The sequence below is a fragment of the Bombina bombina genome, chromosome 7, assembly GCF_027579735.1.
Source record: "Bombina bombina isolate aBomBom1 chromosome 7, aBomBom1.pri, whole genome shotgun sequence".
Taxonomy (NCBI): Eukaryota; Metazoa; Chordata; class Amphibia; order Anura; family Bombinatoridae; genus Bombina; species Bombina bombina.
This window is the reverse complement of record NC_069505.1, coordinates 458,176,560-458,201,933: the sequence shown is the minus strand read 5'-3', so window position 1 is coordinate 458,201,933 and position 25,374 is coordinate 458,176,560. Positions and strand designations below refer to the sequence as shown.

The following is a 25,374-nucleotide window of genomic DNA, read 5'->3' as shown; positions in this document are numbered from 1 at the left end:
GGATGGATTGAATGGGGGGAGAGGCAGGAAAGAGGAAGGCCAGTAAGTAGGTTATTGCAGTAGTCAAGTCGGGAAATAATAAGGGAGTGGATTATTTGCTTTGTGGTGTTAGCGAACAGAAAAGTGCGGATTTTGGAAATATTGCGTAGATGGTTGCGGCAAGATGTAGAAAGCGATTAGATATAGGGGACATAGGATAGATTTGAGTCAAGTGTAACTCTGAGGCAGCGGACTTGGGGCGATGGGGAAATGATAATGCCATCAACAGGGATAGAGAAGTCACAAGTGTGCGTAGAGCTTGAGGGGGGATAAGAAGGAGCTCAGTCTTGGACATGTTAATCTTTAGGTGGTGAGAGGCTATCCAGGAAGAAATACCAGATAAGCAGTTGCTGACATGAGAAAGGAAAGAGGGAGAGAGAGCAGGGGTGGAGAGGTAGATCTGAGTGTCATCAGCATAGAGGTGATATTTAAAGCCATAACTGTTGATGAGTATCTGCCAAAACGTATGGAAAACATTTTTGGCTTGGTGTATAAAAACAGTGTTGGAATTCAGCCAGTACTCTTAAAATTTTTATCATATCTGTTCTGTATCACAATAAAATTGCCAAAATTCCTGATGCTCAGACATTTGTTCAGGCCTTGATTAGAATAAAGCTTGTGATCTGCCAGTTATTCCTCCTTGGAGTCTTAAACTGGGTTAGGGAATTTTCAAGCCCCTCCACTTAAACCTAATTAGGAAATTTTGGTTCCTTCCATGTGCCCAGCTTCTAGGAATACTAAGAAGTGACTTCTTAACAACCTTCATGTACTGAGGAATCTAAAGTTCTGTGTAGAAGAATTACTTTATGTGTGGCTTAAAGGGAAATGAAACCCAAAATCAGCAGCTAGCTCCCAGTACTGCATTGCTGCTCCTGAGTCTACCTAAGTATGCTTTTCAACAAAGGATACCAAAAGACAAAAACTAATTAGGTAATGGAAGCAAATTGGAAAGATGTTTGAAACTGTATGTTCTTTCTCAATCATTTAAGATAACAAATTGGGTTTCATGTCCCTTTAATCTAAAAAAGTAAAGAGATGAAGTACCACAGCGTGTATTTGGTGCTATTGTCTGTCTGGGAAATGCACAAACTGTTTTATGGTAAAGTTATAAAGACTAGATCATGTGATATAAAGACTAGATCATGTGATATAAAAACTAGATCATATGATACAAACACTAGGTCGTGTGATATAAACACAAGGTCATGTGATATAAACACTAGATTGTGTGATATAAGCACTAGACCATGTGATATAAACATTACATCATGTGATATAAACACTACATCATGTGATATAAAGACGGAATCTGCTTTATTTTTACAGATGCAGAAAACACTGATGTAGTGAAAGTTGAGATAACAGAAGATCTGTTTACGTGTAATCAGGTGAAGACTGAGGAGGATGAAGTTCCTATAACTCCATCTACAGGTGATTAGCGCTTATTAAAGGGACATGAAACCTATTTTTTTCTTTCAGGAATCAGATAGAAAATACAATTTTAAACAACTTTCCAATTTACTTTTGTTACCAATTTTGCCTCATGTAATTAACAGTTAAATTTGCTCAGACGGGGCAGATACATTTTAGTGTGTAGCTTTGTGTTGGTAAACTCTCCCCTTTGTAAAATCAGTTCCAGACTATTAGTGATATTTTAGATGTAGTTTAATTCATCAGTTGTAATGAAGTTGCCAATAAAGGTGGCATTAAAAGTACAACAATATAAAGAAATAAATCAAGATTTGTACACACAAGTAATAGTAACAAGTATCTTACATACAGTTCTGAGCAATTAAACATGTTCACAATATTGAATTGTACTGTCTAGTAAAGGGACAATTGGAATCCTAGTCCTGTATTGTCCCCATGGCAGGTAGAGATGCTATTGGAATACTAGTGTTGTATTGTCTCCATGTCTGGTAAAGAAGCTGTTGGAATACTAGTGCTGTATTGTCCCCATGTCAGGTATATGGGCTGTTTGAATACTATTGCTGTATTGTCCCTATGTCAAGTATAGGAGCTTTCGGAATACTATTGCTGTATTATTGTCCCCATGCCAGGTATAGGGGTATTACTGTGATGTAAATGCATGTAAACTGTAATGCATATAGGCTTTTGAAAACTTCACAAAACCCCGTAATATGAATCACATTGGAATTCAGTTTGATTACAGTGGGGCTGTATTTGTAGCTAGTAAAGTAACTGATTCCCAGCTAACTCGTTTTACTACATGATTCAGGTTATATTTATTGATGTGCTAATTTAGTTATATTGAATAATCTTAGAAACTGTAAATATGTGTATGAGGGACACAGGTGAGTTTCTATTTCTAAAATTGTATGCTCTGTCTGAATTACAAAATAATTATCTTAATAGGATATGAAACCCCAAAAAACTAAGTCTTTCTTTATAAATGATTGTTTAGAAACTATGTCCTGTTATAGTAGCCTCCTTTATAGAGTTTATAATGTTTGCTTCTATATAACTGGTGTCTCCAAATCAGATCCGCCCCTTGATTGGGATGAGAGGAGTAGGAGCACCAGGACCCCGCTTTGTGGGCCCCACACAGAGATGCTGTCAGTGTCAGAATCATTGGCATCTGTATGAGCAAACAAAAAGCTCCTGGTGTCAGTTATCAGCGCTACCAATGATAATCAACATTCACAAGCAGTGTTCTCTTTGCACACCATTTTTACTCTATTGAGAGAAAAATGTAACACGGTCGCAGTATCTGAAGTTTGCTCCTGCACAATTTACTTTCAACTGGCAATATGCACACTAACCCACACATACAAAAAGCTTACTTCTAGCCTTGTTTATACTCGAGTGCTAAATAACGCTCCACTTGTAATATAGCCCTTTGTTTTCTTTCATGCAATTGGCAAGAGTCCATGAGCTAGTGACGTATGGGATATACATTCCTACCAGGAGGGGCAAAGTTTCCCAAACCTCAAAATGCCTATAAATACACCCCCCACCACACCCACAATTCAGTTTTTACAAACTTTGCCTCCTATGGAGGTGGTGAAGTAAGTTTGTGCTAGATTTCTACGTTGATATGCGCTTCTCAGCATGCTGAAGCCCGGTTTACTCTCAGAGTGCAGTGAATGACAGAGGGATATGAAGGGAGTATTACCTATTGAATGCAATGGTCATCCTAACGGGGATCTATTTCATAGGTTCTCTGTTATCGGTCGTAGAGATTCTTCTCCTACCTCCCTTTTCAGATCAACGATATACTCTTATATACCATTACCTCTACTGATTCTCGTTTCAGTACTGGTTTGGCTATCTGCTATATGTAGATGAGTGTCTTTGGTAAGTATGTTTTCTTTTATTTAAGACACTCTCAGCTATGGTTTGGCACTTTATATGTAAAGTTCTAAATATATGTTTTTATACTTATATTTGCCATGATTCAGGTTAATCAGTATATTTCCTTTTTACAGACTGTCAGTTTCATTTTTGGGAAATGCATATGAATACATTTTTTCTTGCCTGAAAATTTTTCAAATTGTCTTTTTTCTAAATTGCGGGCTGTTAGGCTCGCGGGAGTGCAAAATGCTATAATTTATTGCGTCATTTTTGGCGCGAGACTTTTTTGGCGTGAGAATTACGTTTGTTGACATTATGACGTCATTTCCGGCATCTTAGTTGGCGCCGAGAGTTTTCACATAGTTGCGTCATCTATGACGCTCGTGTTTATTGCAGACGTTTTTGGCGCCAAAAAATATTTTGTCAATTGTGGGCGTCATTCTTGGCGCCAGATTTTTTGACATTATTTGTCATTATTTCTTTTTGCTTCTGGTTTCCAGAGGCTTATTCTGTTTGCATTTTTTCCCATTCCTGAATCTGTCATATAAGGAAATTGATAATTTTGCTTTATATGTTGTTTTTTTCTATTTACATATTGCAAGATGTCTCAAACTGACCCTGTATCAGAATCTACTTCTGGAATGCTGCTGCATGATGTCGGTTCTACCAAAGCTAAGTGCATTTGTTGTAAACTTGTGGTAACTGTTCCTCCGGCTGTATTTTGTGTTAGTTGTCATGATAAACTTTCAAAAGCAGACAATATTTCCATTAGTAGTAATCCATTACCTGTTGTTGTTCCTTCAACATCTAATGTTCAGGATATTCCTGTTAATGTGAGAGAATTTGTTTCTAATTCTATTCAGAAGGCTCTGTCTGTTATACCACCTTCTAATAAACGGAAAAGGTCTTTTAAAACTTCTCATAAATTCAAAGAATTTTTAAATGACCAACAGCATTCTGATTTATCTATCTCTGATGAGGATCTATCTGGTTCAGAAGATTCTGCCTCAGATATTGACACTGACAAATCTTCATATTTATTTAAAATGGAGTATATTCGTTCTTTATTAAAAGAGGTGTTGATTGCATTAGATATGGAGGAGACTAGTCCTCTTGATATTAAAACCAGTAAACGTTTAAATTCGTTTTTTAAACCTCATGTAGTTATTCCAGAGGTTTTTCCAGTTCCTGATGCTATTTCAGATGTAATTTCTAGGGAATGGAATAGTCTGGGTACTTCATTTACTCCTTCTCCAAGGCTTAAGAAGCTGTAACCTTTGCCAACTGATAGATTGGAGTTTTGGGAAAAGATCCCCAAAGTTGATGGGACTATCTCTACTCTTACTAAGCGTACTACTATTCCGGATAGTACTTCTTTTTAAGATCTTTTAGATAGGAAGCTTGAATCTTATCTAAGGAAGGCTTATTTATGTTCAGGTCATCTTCTTAGGCCTGCTATTTCTTTGGCTGATGTTGCTGCGGCTTCAACTTTTTGATTGGAAACTTTAGCGCAACAAGTACCAGATACTAATGTGTATAGCATTGTTAAGTTAATTCAACATGCTAATAATTTCATTTGTGATGCCATTTTTGATATCATTAGAATTGATGTCAGATATATGTCTTTAGCTATTTTAGCTAGAAGAGCTTTATGGCTTACATCCTGGAATGCGGATATGACTTCTAAGTCAACGTTGCTATCTCTTTCTTTCCAAGGTAATAAATTATTATGTTCTCAGTTGGATTCTATAACCTCAACTGTCACTGGGGGGAAGGGAGCCTTTTTGCCTCAGGATAAAAAATCTAAGGGTAAATTTAGGGCTGCTAACCGTTTTCGTTCCTTTCGTCAGAATAAGGAACAGAAACCTGACCCTTCCCCTAAAGGAACGGTTTCCAATTGAAAGCCTTCTCCAGTCTGGAATAAATCCAAGCCTTTTCGAAAACCCAAATCAGCCCCCAAGTCCGCATGAAGGTGCGGCCCTCATTCCAGCGCAGCTGGTAGGGGGCAGACTATGATTTTTCAAAGATGTTTGGATCAATTCAATCCAAAATCATTGGATTCAGAACATTGTTTCTCAAGGGTACAGAATAGATTTCAAGATAAGACCGCCTGGGAGAAGTTTCTTTCTCTCACGCATTCCAGTAAACCCAGTAAAGGCTCAGGCTTTCCTGAAGTGTGTTTCAGACCTGGAGTTATCCAAGGTAATTGTGCCAGTTCCATATCTGGAACGGGGTCTGGGGTTTTATTCAAATCTGTTCATTGTTCCAAAGAAAGAGAATTCTTTCAGACCAGTTCTGGATTTAAAATTTTTGAATCGTTATGTAAGAATACCAACATTCAAAATGGTGACTATAAGGACTATTCTGCCTTTTGTTAAGCAAGGGCATTATATGTCCACAATAGACAACCAGGATGCTTATCTTCATATTCCGATTCATCCAGATCACTATCAGTTCCTGAGATTCTCTTTTCTAGACAAGCATTACCAATTTGTTGCTCTTCCTTTTGGCCTAGCAACAGCTCCAATGATCTTTTCAAAGGTTCTCTGTGCCCTACTCTCTGTAATCAGAGAGCGGGGTATTGCGGTGTTTCCTTATTTGGACGATATCTTGGTACTTGCTCAGTCTTTACATTCTGCAGAATCTCACACAAATCAACTAGTGTTGTTTCTTCAAAGACATGGTTGGAGGATCAATTTACCAAAAAGTTCCTTGATTCCTCAGACAAGGGTAACCTTTTTAGGATTCCAAATAGATTCAGTATCCATGACTTTGTCTCTAACAGACAAAAGACGCCTGAAATTGGTTTCAGCTTGTCGGAACCTTCAGTCTCAGTCATTCCCTTCAGTAGCTATGTGCATGGAGGTTTTAGGTCTCATGACTGCAGCATCGGACGCGATCCCCTTTGCTCGTTTTCACATGAGACCTCTTCAGCTTTGTATGCTGAGCCAATGGTGCAGGGATTATACAAAGATATCACAATTAATATCCTTAAATCCCAATATTCGACTATCTCTGTCTTGGTGGTTAGATCACCATCGTATAGTTCAAGGGGCCTCTTTTGTTCGTCCAACCTGGACTGTGATCACAACAGATGCAAGTCTTTCAGGTTGGGGAGCTGTCTGGGGATCTCTGACAGCGCAGGGGGTTTAGAAATCTCAAGAGGCGAGATTACCAATCAATATTTTAGAACTCCATGCGATTCTCAGAGCTCTTCAGTTTTGGCCTTTTCTGAAGAGAAAACCGTTTATTTGTTTTCAGACAGACAATGTCACAACCGTGGCGTATGTCAATCATCAAGGTGGGACTCACAGTCCTCAGGCTATGAAAGAAGTATCTCGGATACTTGCATGGGCGGAATCCAGCTCCTGTCTAATCTCTGCGGTCCATATCCCAGGTATAGACAATTGGGAAGCGGATTATCTCAGTCGCCAGTCTTTACATCCGGGAGAATGGTCTCTTCACCCAGATGTGTTTCTTCAGATTGTTCAGATGTGGGGGCTTCCAGAAATAGATCTGATGGCTTCTCATCTAAACAGGAAACTTCCCAGGTATCTGTCCAGGTCCAGGGATCCTCAGGCGGAAGCAGTGGATGCGTTGTCACTTCCTTGGAATTATCATCCTGCTTATATCTTTCCGCCTCTAGTTCTTCTTCTAAGAGTGATTTCCAAAATCATAATGGAGCGTTCATTTGTACTGCTGGTGGCTCCAGCATGGCCACACAGGTTTTGGTATGCGGATCTTGTTCGAATGTCCAGTTGCCAACCTTGGCCACTAACGTTAAGGCCAGACCTTCTATCTCAAGGTCCATTTTTCCATCAGGATCTCAAATCATTAAATTTGAAGGTATGGAGATTGAACGCTTAGTGCTTAGTCATAGAGGTTTCTCTGGCTCAGTGATTAATACTATGTTGCAGGCTTGCAAATCTGTGTCTAGAAAGATTTATTACCGAGTTTGGAAGACTTACATTTCATGGTGTTCTTCTCATAAATTCTCTTGGCATTCTTTTAGAATTCCTAGAATTTTACAGTTTCTTCAGGATGGTTTGGATAAGGGTTTGTCTTCAAGTTCTTTGAAAGGACAAATCTCTGCTCTTTCTGTTCTGTTGCACAGAAAAATTGCTAATCTTCCTGACATTCATTGTTTTGTACAGGCTTTGGTTCGTATCAAACCTGTCATTAAGCTAATTTCTCCTCCTTGGAGTCTTAATTTGGTTTTGAGGGCTTTACAGGCTCCTCCGTTTGAGCCTATGCATTCTCTGGACATTAAATTACTTTCTTGGAAAGTATTGTTTCTTTTGGCCATCTCTTCTGCTAGAGTTTCTGAATTATCTGCTCTTTCTTGTGAGTCTCCTGTTCTGATTTTTCATCAAGATAAGGTGGTTTTGCGGACTTCGTTTAAATTTTTACCTAAAGTTGTGAATTCTAACAACATCAGTAGAGAAATAGTTGTCCCTTCATTGTGTCCTAATCCTAAGAATTCTTTGGAAAGATCTTTACATTCTTTGGACGTGGTAAGAGCTTTGAAATATTATGTTGAAGCTACTAAAGATTTCAGAAAGACTTCTAGTCTATTTGTTATCTTTTCTGGTTCTAGGAAAGGTCAGAAGGCTTCTGCCATTTCTTTGGCGTCTTGGTTAAAGCTTTTGATTCATCATGCTTATTTGGAGTTGGGTAAATTACGGCTCATTCTACTAGGTCAGTTTCTACTTCCTGGGCTTTTAAGAATGAAGCTTCTGTTGATCAGATTTGCAAAGCAGCAACTTGGTCTTCTTTGCATACTTTTACTAAATTCTACCATTTTTATGTTTTCTCTTCTTCAGAAGCAGTTTTTGGTAGAAAAGTTCTTCAGGCAGCTGTTTCAGTTCGATTCTTCTGCTTATATTTTCAGTTTTTTTCATTATACAGATTAAAACTTTTGATTTGGGTTGTGGATTGATTTTTCAGCGGAATTGGCTGTCTTTATTTTTATCCCTCCCTCTCTAGTGACTCTTGCGTGGAAGTTCCACATCTTCGGTATTTGCTATCCCATACGTCACTAGCTCATGGACTCTTGCCAATTACATGAAAGAAAACATAATTTATGTAAGAACTTACCTGATAAATTCATTTCTTTCATATTTGCAAGAGTCCATGAGGCCCACCCTTTTTTGTGGTGGCTATGATTTTTTTGTATAAAGCACAATTCCTTGTTGATGCTTTCGCTCCTTTCTTATCACCTCACTCCTTGGCTATTCATTAAACTGAATTGTGGGTGTGGTGGGGGTGTATTTATAGGCATTTTGAGGTTTGGGAAACTTTGTCCCTCCTGGTAGGAATGTATATCCCATACGTCACTAGCTCATGGACTCTTGCCAATATGAAAGAAATGAATTTATCAGGTAAGTTCTTACATAAATTATGTTTTTTATATGTTAATTTTATATGCCTGACATTTATTTGGGCCAACTTTAGGGCCAGCCTTACACCTGTGTGTTCTACTTTAAGGGAAACATCTTTGGGTTGGGACTGGGGGGGGTCATACAGTGGGCTGGACATAAGGTGACTGGGATAGGGGCCCCACAAATGCTAAGGGTGGCTCTGCTCCAGATCTAGTGATCTATAAAGTGTCTCACAGTTTTTCTGCTGCTAATACTGCTGCATTTGTGTAGTGCTGACCTACCTTTTAAAGCATCAAAAATAATAATTCCCGGGGGGCGGAGCCAGCAAGGGAACTGATCGGATGAAGAAAATTCAGCTCCCAGAACAAATTAGCTAAATAGCCCTTTATGAGCCATATAACCCCTTGAAACTCCCTAAATTTAATTAAATATTCCCTAAATACCCTATCCCCATGCCCCCGCATCGATAAAGCCCAAATTTACTAGGTACAAAAGAACTTTATCGGCCTGGGGCTAGCTGGAGGAACTAAGGCCGTCTACACAAATTTATAAGAAGCTTCTTGGACCCTGCGGTGCTTGTGTATACAATTTACCAACTCGGCACCTATATCCACAATCTTCTGTAAAAAGCAGTGAGGACCGGAGCCACTTTACACTATTCCACTAACTTGCGACAGCCTGATTGTGACGAGACGGCGGATAAGCCTGTGAAAAGCTGCCATCTTTGAAGGCAAGCCGGAGGATACACAGTGAGCTGCACAATGGAGATCGACTCACTGTTAGCACAACCGGAGCCACTACTGAACTGATCCGCATCGGCGGATTACAGCAGGACACCTCAGGCTTGGTTTTTTTTCAGGGGGCAACCTTTGAGCTCCATCGGCCGAATCAGGCTTCAAAGTGATCACGCAGCCACTGCTGTACCTTGCGCAGTGAGTACTTCCTCCCACCTCTCCATTGTCAGGGGAAATTAAGTTGCCAAACAACACCTAAAAGGGGCATTTCAAAGGGGGTATTAATGAAATAGCCATACACATTCCTAACCCCCAGCACTATCAGCCTACGCTTAACTGTTTGGGCCATCCATTGTAAGGAGGTGACTTCCTTTCACACGAGCATTCACAGCTCATACCAGACTGAACCACTGTTCCCTTACCACCACACTTAACCGGGAATTGGTGTATCTTTAGTCTATTAATACTCTGTGAACCAGAACTTTGTTAATTTTAATGGGGACATAGTACACAACACCCATAAACCTCAGTTAGAACAGCTGTGGCATAAACCTTCATCACACTGAAATGCATACCTATTGCAAGGTGACTTCTAACTCCTGCAGGCAGCAATAAGTCCCTCAACTTATTACAATTGCAAGTCTGGAACCTACATCCTGCATATTTATATGTGACTTTTTCTGCTTTCTCACTACAGGACTAGCATATTACAGGGCCCGCCTGAAGTGTACAGAACATTGTGAAACGGCATTGCACACTCAAGTTGGGAACTACAATAATTTTTGCTAGGGTCCCCCCAAGAACAGGTCCTTGCGGAGGCCTCATTGAGCCCTTAATCTACTGCAATCACAGTCTCCCCCTCACCCTTTCCAGCTCTTATTATTGGAGTGGGTCATATCCTCTTTCCCTTTCCCATCAACGCCCAGTGGTGGCATAGCCCCTGAGGGAAAGACACACTGTCAGGATAAAAAAACTGCCAGATTACTTGCCTGACCTTGTCGGAGATAGTGGCTACTACTCACTTTATCATCTGATAACTTATTCCACAGCTTGTCACTAAGAGCCAATATGGCTTAAATACCTCACGGCTTTATCCACCCGGAGGGCAAGAGCAGTGTCCAGGGGCTACTTAGAGCCAGTTCCTAGTTTATAGGAATCTAACATGCCACAAGGCAATAGAAAGAAACATTCTGCTACGTTACCTAAAAAATCCTTAGCAGACCACTTCAAGGCGGCAGTTCTACACAAAGCCACGACACGAAGCCCAGGCATTTCATCCCAACCTGAACCTCAGATTCAAATTGCAACGACATCTCACACTACAACCCCGACCTCAATAGTCAAGATGGCTGACACCACAGTCTCTGAAATTGTTGACACTCTCACAGAGAGAATGAAGAATCTGGAAGAGACACTCACTAAATCTATACGGTGATCTGTAGCTGAATTGAGGCGAGATATAGGTGCTATAAATGAACGCACTGAGGCTTTAGAACGTAAGCAAGAAGATTTGGCTATTGAGCAAGCTAATCTAATCTCATACTCACAGAATATAGTGGATCATGTAGATATTATTGAGGCCAAGGTAGCAGACCTCGAAGATCGTTCGAGACGAAACAATCTCAGGTTTCGTGGTATTTCAGAAGAAGTGTCGCCCAAGGAATTAGAAGACTTCATATTGGAATATTGCAAACACCTCAAACCAACTACTAATACATCGGAATCCCTTATAGACAGGGTGCATAGGCCTCCAAGAGGCAGAAATGTCTCAACTGACAAACCAAGGGACACTATTGTACGTTTCCACTACTTTACGTACAAAGAACAAATACTTAAAGCAGACTTCAACACCTCTTCTTTGCCAGAAGGAGTCAGACATATCCAGATCTTCCTGGACCTTTCCCATTACACCATGAAAAAGAGAAATTCTTTTTGAGAGATTACAGCTATTCTCAGGAAGAAAGAGATCAAATATAGATGGGGATACCCGACAAAGCTCCTTATCCATAAGGAAGGATCATTGATCACACTTAAAGACCCCTCTCGAGGAAAATAACTTTTGGACCGGTGGTTTCAAGGTCCTTCCAGACCCTTTAATCCCACACAGACTTCAATCCTTGAAGCCCAAGATTCTGCAGCCCCAGCTCGTCATAGGCCTGAGAAATCAAAATCAAGAATTGGACTCTGTTTAATCCGGATTCCATTACATCTACCTCAGGTTTCTGGACTGGTTTCTTGTTTATTTTCTAGGTTCCGGATCATCCATTCCATTTGTTAGAAGTCAGCGGAACTGTAATGTATACTTTCTCCTTGTTGAAATGTTTTTTCTTTCCTTTGTTCATTGGTTTCTGTTTAACTATGATAACATGTAAGCTTATATTTTACCGATATGTCTTATGTAGTCCTCAATTGAATGTTTTTTCAAAGGGCAATCTCACAAAGACCATTAACTTAACCAAAGTCATACACCACTAGCAAATGGTACTACATATCCACACTTCCGACTGATATGACTCCCTTCCCAGGTTATTCCATAGACTAATTTGACTTATCCCACGCTGACCACTTAACTTTCCAATTTCAAAGGTAGACCGAGACTCACACGATGTTTTAGCTACTGACGATAACTACTAGTAGAAGATTTAGAGACTTCAACATTATACAGAGCTTTTGACAAGCAGTTTAGAGAACCCAATCTTTAATTGACATACTACTACCCTAGCTAACAATCATTATCCCTCTGACCTAATAGCTTAATAAATGATTAGGTAGACGACGAGACAGTTTTCTAGTTAACCATTTTAGGTGAGGTTACCTAGACACTTGGAGGGGTAGCGTATATTTAATCCAGGCATCCTTACGCATAATTCCATTGTTACTTCATGATAAAATATTGTTTAGTTAATTCATACTAGGATAAAGTTAAGTTTTGAATGAATATATGATTGTATGTTTTGCATTGCTCTGATTCCTCTATGATATAGAGGAGGCCTGTTAGTCCTCCTCCCCCTACCCTAAAATCTTAGGATACTTTCTACTCTGTAAATTTGACTTTGGACTCTTATAAAGTGGTCAGTATTTAATTCCCCTAAACAGCACCAATGGACACTATTTTCTCTTCAGATCCCTTAGGACACTAACAATTCTATTTTAATACTTATTCAATCTATGCCCCCCGGGGGATTGGCCCCCATGCTCTAATTATTCTTGTCATTATCATTGTTTTCATTGTTGTTCATATTTTATCTAGGAAATTTCACCCCAACCCAAGCTTTATCCTACCTTATTTGATGTTTTGTAATTTTATTGTACTCTGCTCATCTCACCTTTAATTTGTTTTTTCACAAGGCTCCGCCCCTCATCCACCCACCCTCCTCCACCTTCCCTCCCCTAGCTCATGCTCCTCACCCATATCCTTCCCCCCTTTTTTTGTTTTTTTCATAGATTACCAAATAGAAATATTGACTGAAGGCCATTTATATATTAGCTGAGTCAGATTACATATCATCCAGGTCATCCCCTACCTCTCCCTCCCTTCCCTTTTCCTTATATTGTTAGTAATACTACTAAATATCTGTAATTTTCCCTTCCACTTGGATACACCTATGAGCTTACATCGTAAGCAACGGAAAATAAATCCTATAGAACCTTGTTTCACAAATATTCTCATGTATGTCTTTAAGTTGTCACACCTTTTACATGTATAGTCTGAACTCTGATGCACTGGTATAATACTGTATGCTTTATGAGTAAATTACTGGTAGTCCAAAGCATCTTTTTAGAGAATTGCATTGGTCTAGTAGAGTAACTCTTAAACCTTTTCTTTCTCTCTCCACACCTAAGACCCCCTCCCCTTACTCTTAATTTTTCAACTTCCGCTCTATTTCTAATTTCTTTAATTCCCTTCTTGATTTTGACACCCCACCCCCCCTTTTTTTTCTCCTAACCACTCCCCCCCCCAAAGCTTAAAAATTATGAGGGCCCCTCCCCTTACCTTCACCACGTAAAACGTTAGAGGATTAAACTCGCCAACGAAGAGAAGCCTTCTTATTAACTACTTGTCATCACTCAAAACTGATGTGGGCTTCCTCCAAGAGACCCATTGGGTTGACGGAGATGAACTGAGACTTAAGATGCCGCTATTCCCACATGTAAGGTCAGCTTCATATGTGGGTAAAAGTAGGGGAGTCGCTATCTTGATCAATCAAAATCTCTCCTTCCAATGTTTACACACAGAGCAAGATAAAGAGGGGCGTTATGTAATGATAGTATGCAAATTGAATAATCGCACTTTTACCCTAGCTAATATATATGCTCCCAATCAGGGACAATTGAAATTCCTTTAGAAAAACCTTGGCCCTAATAGATCAAATTAAACAAGGCACTGTCCTCATAGGAGGAGATTTTAATTTGGTATGGGATCCGGAGAATGATAAAAAAATTCTGGTGCAGGGTCTAGGGACACCCATAACAACTCATCCGCCCCAAGGTTCCGGGATTTAATATACCAATATCAGCTCTTTGATGTCTGGCGTTCCCTACATCCTATTGAAAGAGATTACTCATATTTCTCCCCAACTCATAGATCTTACTCTAGGATTGATTACTTTTTTCTAGACTCCTGGACTTTAAATGAAGTCCGCATTGCCAAAATATCTACTTGTCCATGGTCAGATAATGATGCGGTAACCATCACAATGCTAAGTAATACAATGCTTACATCCAGACCTAGCTGGAAATTCCTACAATTCCTATGGACTGATCCCTTATTTCTGGGATCACTACAGGAAGCGACAACTGATTTTTTCAGACATAACTCGGAAGATGACACTTCCCAGCAAACTCGGTGGAGAGCATTCAAAGCGTATATCAGAGGCATTTGTATTAGCAAGTTAGCTAAAGCTAAGAAGGATAAAGGAGGGCCTCTTGGGAAATTGATGTGTGACCTTCGTAAGGCGGATAAGTTGAACAAAACTAACCCTACCCCAGCCCTCTCGGAGGAAATTCTGCATCTTAAGTCCCTGATTAGGGACAGAGAGACTGCAAGAGTACAAGAGGCTGCGATGCGTTTCAGACAACTCATGTACTCTAAGAGTAATAAAGCAGACTCGTTCCTAGCTAAAAAGTTGAGGCAAAGAGCGGCGGCGGCACGTATTCCCTTCCTATCTCATGAAGGCCGAATAGCTTACACTCCAGCAGACATTGGTGCTATGTTTGCGGACTACTATACTAAACTGTATAATATTGATACACATGAACATCCCAGTTCGGTCTCGGTCCAAGACATTTCAGATTTCTTAAATACCTTAAATCTTCCACAATTGGCGGAAGCAGACCTAGAGACGCTAACACAACCGTTCTCGTCCAAAGAGATAGAGAACGTTCTCAAACAATTACAAAATAACGAAGCCCCAGGACAAGACAGGTTTACGGGAACATTGTACAATAAATTACAACCAGAACTCTTGGGAATACTGAAGAACCTTTTTAATGAAATTAAGGAAACAGGAGAGATTCATAGGGAATTCCTTAAGGCTACGATAATTCCCATTCCTAAACCAGGAAAAGATCACACTAAATGTGGCGATTATCACCCCATAACCCTTATAAATATAGACACTAAGATCTATTTGAAACTAATTGCCAACAGAATTATCCATTTACTCCCCAAAATATTACACCACGATCAGGTGGGTTTCACATTAGGTAGGCAAGGACCAGATAATACAAGGAGGCTGATCTCGGTCTTTACAGAAGCAAACAGACTAGGCATCCCCATGGTGGCCCTGTCGTTAGACGCCGAGAAGGCCTTCGACAGGGTCAGATGGGACTATATTTGGGAAGTCCTTCGCTCCTTCGGATTCCCTGAACCTTTCATTAGAACAATTAAGGCTCTATACTCTGCCCCACATGCAAGAGTGATGGGTATGGGATTCTGCTCCCCAGAATTCTCAATTTGTAATGGAACTAGGCAAGGATGCCCTCTTTCACCGCTTATTTTTACGATGGTAATGGAACCGTATGCCCAGAGAATCCGACAACACAGCCAGATCTTCGGAGTGCCCATCATATCCCCTCCGGAAAAGATAGTTCTTTTTGCAGACGATGTGACCTTGCTCCTGACGTCACCATTGACCTCTGTTCCCGCAGTGTTTGAGGTGATCCAACACTTTAGAGAATTAAGTTATTATAAAATCAACTTCACCAAGACGGAAGGGTTATCCATACGGATAGACCAACCCACGTTGATACGCTTACAGTCTCTCTACTTAATCACATGGTCTATACAAAATTTGAAACATTTAGGTATCCTATTAAGTGCAGACTCTGAACAGATTATTCAAGATAATTATAGTTCGCTGCTTTGTAATCTCCAAGATTTAATAAAAAAATGGGACTTCAAAGAATTATCCTGGCTAGGCAGAGTAGCCGCTGTTAAAATGTCCTTAATTCCAAAGGTTTTGTATATATTTAGATGCATCCCTCTCAATGTTCCAAAACCCACCTTATTCCATATTCATAAACTCTTTATCAATTATATATGGCAAAACAAAGCCCATAGAATAGAGTTTAATACATTGCATAGATCATTCACTCGGGGAGGAATTGCAGCACCTAATGTCTTTACCTACTACGAAGCAGCAAGATTAGCTCACATCTCAGAATGGGGCATCAAAGAGGATAGACCAGGATGGTATCTCCTCGAGGCCTCGGGGATACCAGATAACCTGGATTTGACAGGTTTAATTTGGGTCTCCAACTTGAACATATTAAAATCATGCTTACATAATGTTGTAGTGCAACATAATCTAAAGAGCTGGATATCTCTAAGACATCGACTGTTAATTGCTCCCCACCCTTCCCCAATACAGATTATTCTGGGATCTCATGAATATTCATTTAGGTGAATGGGTGCTTACTGGCGATTTCTTTGACCAAAATCAAAACCTGGATCTTACATCACTTTAGACCAGGTTCAATCCAGCCCCACCTTGGTTTCCTTATGAATTAATTAGAATTCTTAGCTTCCTAAGAACTTGGGGATTTCTTGCTGCACAGGTTCAGAAACCTTCCCCATGGGAACTCGGATGGTCTAAAGGTAGTAAACAATCCAAGCCTCTCACGCTATACTACACTTTGCTTATCTCAGACCTTACTCAGGGTATACCTTGGCAATTTAAGGCATGGGTTAGGGAAATCGGAACAATTATCCCAGACCACAGATGGGAATATGCTATTTCTATTACGAAAAAGACTATACATTGTATTACTATGCTAGAAGTTTATGTCAAGGTTTTACTAAAATGGCACAGAACCCCTGTCAAACTTGCCAGAATGTAGCCGGGATCTTCATCCCGCTGCTGGCGAGAATGCGGTGGAGACGGAACCTACCTTCACATTTGGTGAGATTTCCCAAAACTATATCCTCTTTGGAATGAAGTTGGGGATATCTGTAGATCCTTACATTTAACAGACCAGATCCCCCCACTTAATGCCCTATTGCATATATTTGGAGATGATATAACACAGATGTCGAAGAGACTGTTGGTATATGTTTTCACGGCAACTAAGTTATATATAGCAAGATCCTGGAAATCCCCCGAACCCCCAAGCTTATCAGAAATGAAAGGAGTGATCGATTATATGGCCATTATGGAGAGACACTTTTATAAATCGATTGATCAGATGGAGACCTACTGGTTAATTTGGGACACTTGGCTACATAAATAAATAGAAGAATGCATGTCTATTTATCCTCTTTTGTAGATACTCGTGTCTATTTTGACACAAACAACTCCCCACTCTCCCTATCCCCTGCAACTCTCCACTGCCTAGCATATACTCTACCACCCAAGTGGACAGTTTTTCTACTCAGACTCTCCGTGATTATATCTTTTAATAGATTACCTAATTAAAGATTATGTTACCAAATTAATTCAATGATTATATGACATACCATCTGTTCATAATGTATGTTTTTCTTTTTCAAGAATATCGTGTCCTTTGCCAATTACTAATTACTTTTGTACAAATCGTTTATATTGCATAGACAATCTTTGTATATTGTTTATATTGAAAAACCTCAATAAAGAAATTTTGGGGAAAAAAATAATAATAATAATTCACACATTGTATTCTTGGTAAAGTATAATTGAATCAATAGCAGGGAGACTCTTCAGAGATACTTCTTGTCACAAATACATTTCTGCTTTGCAAGTTACACATAGTCTGTCCCGCCTCTGTTCTTCAGTCTCATTCTGTGGGCCCTAGTCCTCAGACTACTGTATTATGGTCACCTACCCCGATCCCTCAGCCTCAGTTAGCGTGGCCTATTCAACATGCTGCTATAGTATGCTCCTCTGCTCCAATTCCTCAGTCTCAGCAATTGAGCCCTAGTTTGCAATATGCTGGGGTACGTCCGCCTGCCCAATACCGCAGAGTGATATAAATGCTCTTCCTCCTGATTTTGCCACTAAATTGCAATCTGCAGTGTCTGCGGCCTTGGGAGCTATGCGACCTGCAGGTAAGCACAAGAGGAAGGTTAAACATTGTTCTTCTGAATCTAGGACCAGCAGCTCTGTTGGTGTTTCTGCTGTCAGACAATCACAGGCTTCTGACGATGATGAATCCTTGTCCAGCTCAGGATTATCTGAATCGACAGGCTCTTCATTTTGGTAATTGTCTCTGAATCAGAAAGTTTTCAACGAGATTGTTCTTGGGGGTCTCCCGAGATAGACCTCATGGCATTGCATCTCAAGTTCATTCTTCTGAGATATGGATCGTGGTCAAGGCAGAATTAGTAGACACGTTAGCAGTACCTTGAATTTATCAACTAGTTTATCGGTTTCCTCCGGTTGTGCTCCTTCCTCGAGTTATTGCTCTGATCAAACAGGAGAAGGTGTCTGCAATCCTTGTATGTCCCATGTGGCCACACAGGACTTGGTACGCAGATCTCATAAGGATGTCGTCTGCTCCTCCATGACGTCTCCCCCAGAGATCTTCTAGTCCTTTCTTCTATCAAAATTTAGATTCTCTGAGGCTGACTGCATGGTGATTGAACAATTGATTTTAGCTCAGAGGGGTTTTTCTGAGTCTGTGATAGATACCCTTATATAGACACTCAAACCTGTTACGAGACATATCTATCATAAAGTGTAGAAGGTGTGCTTATCTTGGTGTGCTGAATGCCTCCTTACACAAAGTTAGAATTCCGCGTATTCTTCAGTTTTTACAAGAGGGACTTGAAAAAAGTATATCAACTAGTTCTATTAAGTGCCAGATATCGGCTTTTTCTGTTTTATTACATAGAAAGTTGGCAATGTTGCCTGATGATCAATCTTTTGTTTAAGCTCTGGCTAGAATCAGGCCAGTTTTCAAACCTATTGTTCCTCTTTAGAATCTTAAAATTATTCTTTGAGTTTTACAGCATTCTTTATTTGAGCCTATGCATTCCCTTGATATTAAGTTGTTAACTTGGAACGTGTTGTTTTTGTTGGCTCGAGAGTCTCTGAACTGTCTGCTCTTCAGTGCGATCCTCCTTATCTTTTTATTTACCAAATAAATCAGGGAATTGTTGTGCCGTCTCCTTGTCCTAAGCCTGGTTCTCCTAAAGAGAGATTATTACACAATCTTGATGTGGTCAGGGCATTAAAGTTTTACCTTCAGGGGGCGTGTCCGGGCAGCGGCCATGATCGGTCGCAATACTAGCTGCTGAGCATTGGAATAATACAATCCGCCGTGTATTAAGAGGACTATCTGACAATCTGTGCCTATTCTATATTGCTTAGACTCTATGAAGATCACTGTATCGTTAGATGTCTCTACTTCTGTATTGCCTGCAGCCTAGTCCAGACCGTTGAGACTTGGGCGGCCCGAATAGGGAAAGCCTCAACACCCACCCCGTTCACGCGGGTATAGAGTGAGCTATTCTCACTCACGTAACCACTAGGAGCTGAGTTATTCCCTTCTGCAATGGAGTTGCAGATACCTGAGAAAACCCTGCTATGCCTGCTGGAGGAACATTTTCATAACCTCCGTCTATTAATTCAAAGGGGCTTTGGAGACACCACTAATCTGAAAGCGCTGACACACGCTGATCTGCCTCGGGGAGAGGTGCAGATCACTAAGGTGACAGAGATTCCCCCTGATACGACGCTGGAAGATGAGAACTTTGCTGGAGGCCGCACCGGGACTTTAGGGGTTACAGTAGTGGAGACTACAGTATTTCCAGATGTCACAGAGGCCCCATCATTGCTGAATTTTGGGGAGGCTGTCCCCGCTATTACATACCTGCAGAGTGGGGATCTGATCGCTCCTGAGGTGGTGAGCAACGTAGCGACACTAGCTCTGACATACCAAGGAGACGCCTATCTACCAACAACGCTGGCTAACAGGCCTTCGCATAAGAGGCTTCTGAGCAGTGACACAGCAAACATAGCAAGCGGCAGTGAGAAAGCCTGTCCCGTGCACCTGGGTGATAAGATGTCACAGATAGTTCCTGAGAGGCCCTTTTCATACTCCCGGTACTACGTTCCTACTTTGATTAGGCCTGAGACTAATGGTGGTGCTCCAGCTACGGGCAAACTGAATGACATACTCCATCAGCCACCTATGGATCTAACAGGCATCGGCTGATGGCCCACTACAGTACCGCTGAACCGGGTTTCTGTTCCTGCAGTGAGTCTGACGGGGAGAGACTAAGTTTTTCTATGTGGGATTTCAGGGGGAACCAGAGATACTATTATCTGGAATGAGGCAAAGAGCACATATAAAACGCTATTTATGTTCCAGTAACAGGACTCTTATCATTGCTGATGAGCTCACATATACAATGTTTATTCACTAGATATGCCATAATTCCTGGAATACATCTGAATTATGCACTGTGGTTAACAACATCAAATACACGCATTTGTGACCTTTGTTAGAGTAAAAAGAACTGTGTTGGCATAAAACTGTGTTGACATAAAACTGTGTTGGCATGAACCCTGTTATAGATAATGTACCCCTAAGCTTATGAGGATTTTGTGTCCGAGATTTCACTAAGAGGTATCTTACCAACGGGACTTATGGTGTCTACATGATTATGTTGCTAAGTCATGTCACTGGTTTGCTTAAAGTTAACTTGCTCTCGCAAAGTTTTATTAGGAAACACAGTTACACCAAATTAGCTGTATTGAGTTCCTTATGGTATCTACTTGGTCCTGTTTTGTTTACCGGCTCTTTAGCCATATATAGTATAGCTTTCTGTTTGTTTTTTGTTTTTTTTCTTACATCTAACAAAAGCTAGGGTTGTCCTGGAAATAGATATAGCATTTTCCATTCAGACATAGCTGTATATTTTTTACACTCTAGACTGTACCTTCATATGTGTTCAATTCTGCCCTTGAACTTGAGTTGATTATTTGACAACACCCTCATATGCATTAACTGCCGTTGTATTCTTGATCCTTAGGAAGATGGTATCGCAAGTAAGCTACCTTTCATAGAAACATCTCACCACTAGATGGCAGTCAAGTTCCACATATCATATACACACTTAGCTTTACTGTTACAAAAGCACCATTAGGCTCTAATAGATCCGTTTTTATTCCCCCATATAGTCTCATAGGAACATATAGTGGAGGTCCATGCCTCTAACTCCATGCATAGCTGTGTCAACATTATATATTAGGCTGAGCACCTACATATTACAGCTCCATAACATATTTATTCATAGATGTCAGACCATCTGAAAGTTCTCCCTCCCTCCCTCCCTACCTTATTAACAGAGTACACTGCAAACTATTTTGTGTTCACTCAATCTTACATTACAAGCTACTTGTCTACAATTGGGGTCCAAAAGTGGCCCATTTTGTTATTTTATTTCTTATCTTTCCCCTAAAATTCCCTACCCTGTTCTCAATTCTTTTCCAGGAGGTACAAGAGAGACCTTTATGTTTCATTAAGGGGAATTAGTGTCCCTGATTTTCTCTTATGTTGTAAGGGGATGTTTATTTATCTATTAATTGAAAACTTAGAGGTTAACTTCTATTTGCATGACTTGGGGATTAATTGTTTACTTGATGACACTCAACATGTACATGGTACAGTGCTTTTCCCATGTTATAGTAGGTTCGTTATGTACACAGTGATTATACTGCTTTTCATCTGCTTTACATTTCACATGTATCTGTATTATATTTCCATATCCCCGTTTAGTTATGATTGTTTTTAGTTGAAAGTAAATTTAAAAACTGAGGTTTGGCTGTTGAGACCCAAAAGCGGTCTCTTAGATCAGACACCCCCATATTATTTATATTTACTGTTGGGGTCCAAAAGTGACCTCCCTGAGCCATCTGGTGGTATATAGAACATAAGGCAGACCATACATACAGTACTATTTGCTCTTGGTTCTCCCTAAGAAGTATAGATTGTATATTTCAATCATTCTACAAAAAAAAAGTTTTACCTTCATGCTACCAAGGATTTTCTGCAATCTTTTAGCTTGTTTTTACTTTTTTTCTGGTAGATGGAGGGTCAAAAGTCTACTGCTGTTTCTTAGTCTTCTTGGATTTCGAAATCGTATTTGTATGGCTTATGGAGGTGGGTCAGCAGCCTTCAGCTTGTATTACTGCTCATTCCACCCGTTTGGCGTCAATGTCTTTGGTCTTTAAGAATCAGGCTTCATTTTTACTTAAACCGTGATAAAAGGGAGTCAATAGTACTTAGTTAAGACCTGCATTCTATTGAGCAATATGTCGAATAGACAAAATTTTCTTTTTTTTTCTTTTCTCTTTATTCAATAAATGTTGACAGTAAATATAGGGATCATTACTGGCACAATTTGTACATTTCAATGTTAATTATTCCCTTACTGTGCGACATTAATTTTATTGTAACCTGTTTTGTTTGGTTGTTTAACTCTGTATTTAATTTTACGTTCAATAAAAGAAAAATTTTGAAAAAAAAAAAAAAGAATCAGGCTTCAGTTGAAAAGATCTACAAGGCTGCTACCTGCTGGTCCTTACAAACTTTGTTTGATGTTTTTGCCTCGGCTAAGGTATAATTTGGGAGAAAGGTTCTTCAGTTGGAAGTGCTTAGCAACTAGGTGACTGCCTTAGCTAACTTAGAGGAGAAAAAAGAGATCTCACAACAGCACATATTAGACAGAGTTTAATCACTTAAGGAATTATATCCCATATGTAAGTGAACAAAATATACTATCATCAGAAAGACAATTTACAAAATATTATACAAATATGTTCTGTACAATAATGAACACCAAGAGAGATACTAATAGCAGAAGAACAGCTTGCAAGCTTACTAACATTTAAGCACAAATACAGCAAGAGGGCTACTTAGCTTAGGTGTAGGAGTAAGCTAAAATGACAAAATCTAGTGTCCTTTTCGAATCAGAGAGTCCAATTCCCTTATCCACCTATATGGAATAGTCCTCCTTGCAAGTTGCAGTGAAATCTTCGTTCAGTAAAGAGGGAATCCTTCCCTTAGAAGCCGTTCAATAATCTCCGTATAGGTTCTTCGTAGGCAGCTAAGAAATATTAACCTATCCAAACCACGAAGAAGTCAGGGTAAGTGGCCGACACCTGCTCCCACAATGTTCTGTCAGTTTTTGAAGACAGCGGATAGACTTGGAATGAAAGTGTGCTGCCAGTCCCGTCGGTGATTGGAGTGTGCTAAATCTCATAGCAGGGTTTCCCCTGCCTAAACAAATATGCTGAGTTGTCGGGTTAAATTGCCCAATGCCTTCTCCCACCTCGGACTGAGTTAACAGGGGTATATACAACACCTAAGTAGAAAAGCCTCAGCATGAGCCAGATAAAGATGAGTGTATACTCTTTGTATATCACTTGGTGTGAGGATAAAACCAACGCACGTTTCACCTTTGAAAAGGCTTCTTCCGGGCATTTGTATCATCATGTTGTAAGCTCCTCCTTATAAAGGAGATCCAGGTGTGTTGCCCTCCGGAAAAGTATGCCGGTGAATATAGGTTCTTATTTGATGTAGGAAAGCTAAAATGAGTCCAAAAAGTAACATTGTTATATGTGGTATAACTATTTGCGCTTAAAAGTAAAGTACAGAACATTTACAATTACTTTACAATTATATTACAAAGTGCTACAGCAGTATTGGTACAACTTTAAATAGAACAAAATTAGCTATTTACAAAAACAAAATATTTTAAATAAATAGAACATTAGTAGACAGCAATTAGACATTTGGGAAGAAGCATTGTTTTTTACTTTCTATTTAGAGGAAATGCCCTAGGTTTAATTCTTCATTTAAGCCTATGGGACTAAGTCTGTCTAGATCGAAAATCCACCTACTCTCATGTTGCAGAATGATTCTATCTAGATCCCCACCTCTAATACCTAATCTAACCCGATCTATGCCTATTACTTTATAGTCATGAGGATTTGAGTTGTGGGTCATTTTGAAGTGTTGGGCAATGCTTGAGTTATCTACTTCCTTTTATGTCTCTAAGGTGTTCTAAGACTCTGTCATGTAGTGGTTGTGTCGTTTTACCTACGTACAACAGGGAGCAACTGCATTTTGCTAAATATACAAGTCCCTGTGTTCTACAAGTAATTTTTTCACGTATCTTATATATTGGGTGACTATATTGCCGCCTTTTAAAGGGACACATATGAAAAATACATATGTCATGGCTGTTTAAAGAAATGTTTTATATAAGAACCCTGACATATGTATTTTTCATATGTGTCCCTTTTTAAAGCGGCAATATGGTCACCCTACTTATATATCCTGTACAATTTTTTGCTGCAAAGTATCTTGCACGCTCAATATGATTGCATACTTTGCACAATCTGCAAGGGTAACAACCAGGTTCAATCTTAGATTTTTCTAACCAGTTGATTGGGTCAGACATAGTGACTACGTACTAGGCTGTCACAAAGATTTGGTGCTCTACGAGCAGTCATCTTTGGCTGTGTAGTTAGTATAGTACTAATCTTTGCATCCATCAATAATAATAGATCTGACAGCCCGATGTGGGAGCAGGCGTCAGCCACTTACCCCGACTTCTCTATGGTTTGGATAGGTTAAGATTTCTTAGCTGCCGACTACGTTTGAGATTTTGTTCACTCAGATAATTGAACATTTTAAGAACCTATACAGAGATTATTGAACAGCTTCTAAGGGAAGGATTCCCTCTCTTTACCGAACAAAGATTTCACCACAACACGCAAGGAGGACTAATCCATATAGGAGGTTAAGAATTAAACTCTCTGATTCGAAGAGAACACTACCTTTGTTATTGTAGCTTATGCCTATACTTGAGCTAAGTAGCCCTATTGCTGTATTTGTGCTTAAATGTTAGTAAGCTTGCAAGCTGTTCTTTTGCTATTAGTATCTCTCCTGGTGTTCATTATTGTACAGAACATATTTGTATGATATTTTGTAAATTGTCTTTTCTTCCTAATAGGAAAGAGTCCACAGCCGCATTCATTACTTATGTGAAATAAGAACCTGGCCACCAGGAGGAGGCAAAGACCCACCAGCCAAATGCTTAAATACTCCTCCCACTTCCCCTATCCCCCCAGTCATTCTTTGCCTTTCATCCCAGGAAGTTGGCAGAGAAATGTCAGAAGTTTTATTTCCATTTTTTATACTTTTATTTGATGTTAATGTCTCTTATGGAGGGTGCTACCCTGCGACATGGGACAGGAGTTTTAAGTAGTCCTGTTAACCTTTCGCGGAGGGCCTGGGCAAAAGTTATAGTCCGGAGATGCAGTGGGAGATTCCCCTGCGACAGCATCCCGACTCGTTATAACAGCTCCTTTCAGCACTTGGTGTTGTCGAACTTCGCTTCGCTACCTGCTGTCTTCTCTCAAGTCCATGACGTCACACTTGAAGGGCCGTGTTCCTGTTCCACGGCGTAGATT

General features: G+C 39.9%; 1 protein-coding gene across 1 annotated transcript in view; it reads left to right on the top strand.

Moving 5' to 3' along the window:
- Positions 1-25,374, top strand: part of LOC128666714 (gastrula zinc finger protein XlCGF26.1-like) — a 171,979-nt gene that overhangs the window by 74,253 nt on the left and 72,352 nt on the right. The window contains exon 4 of the mRNA XM_053721457.1: positions 1,366-1,470. Coding sequence (XP_053577432.1) covers positions 1,366-1,470 — 105 coding nt within the window. The remainder of the gene's footprint in view (positions 1-1,365; positions 1,471-25,374) is intronic.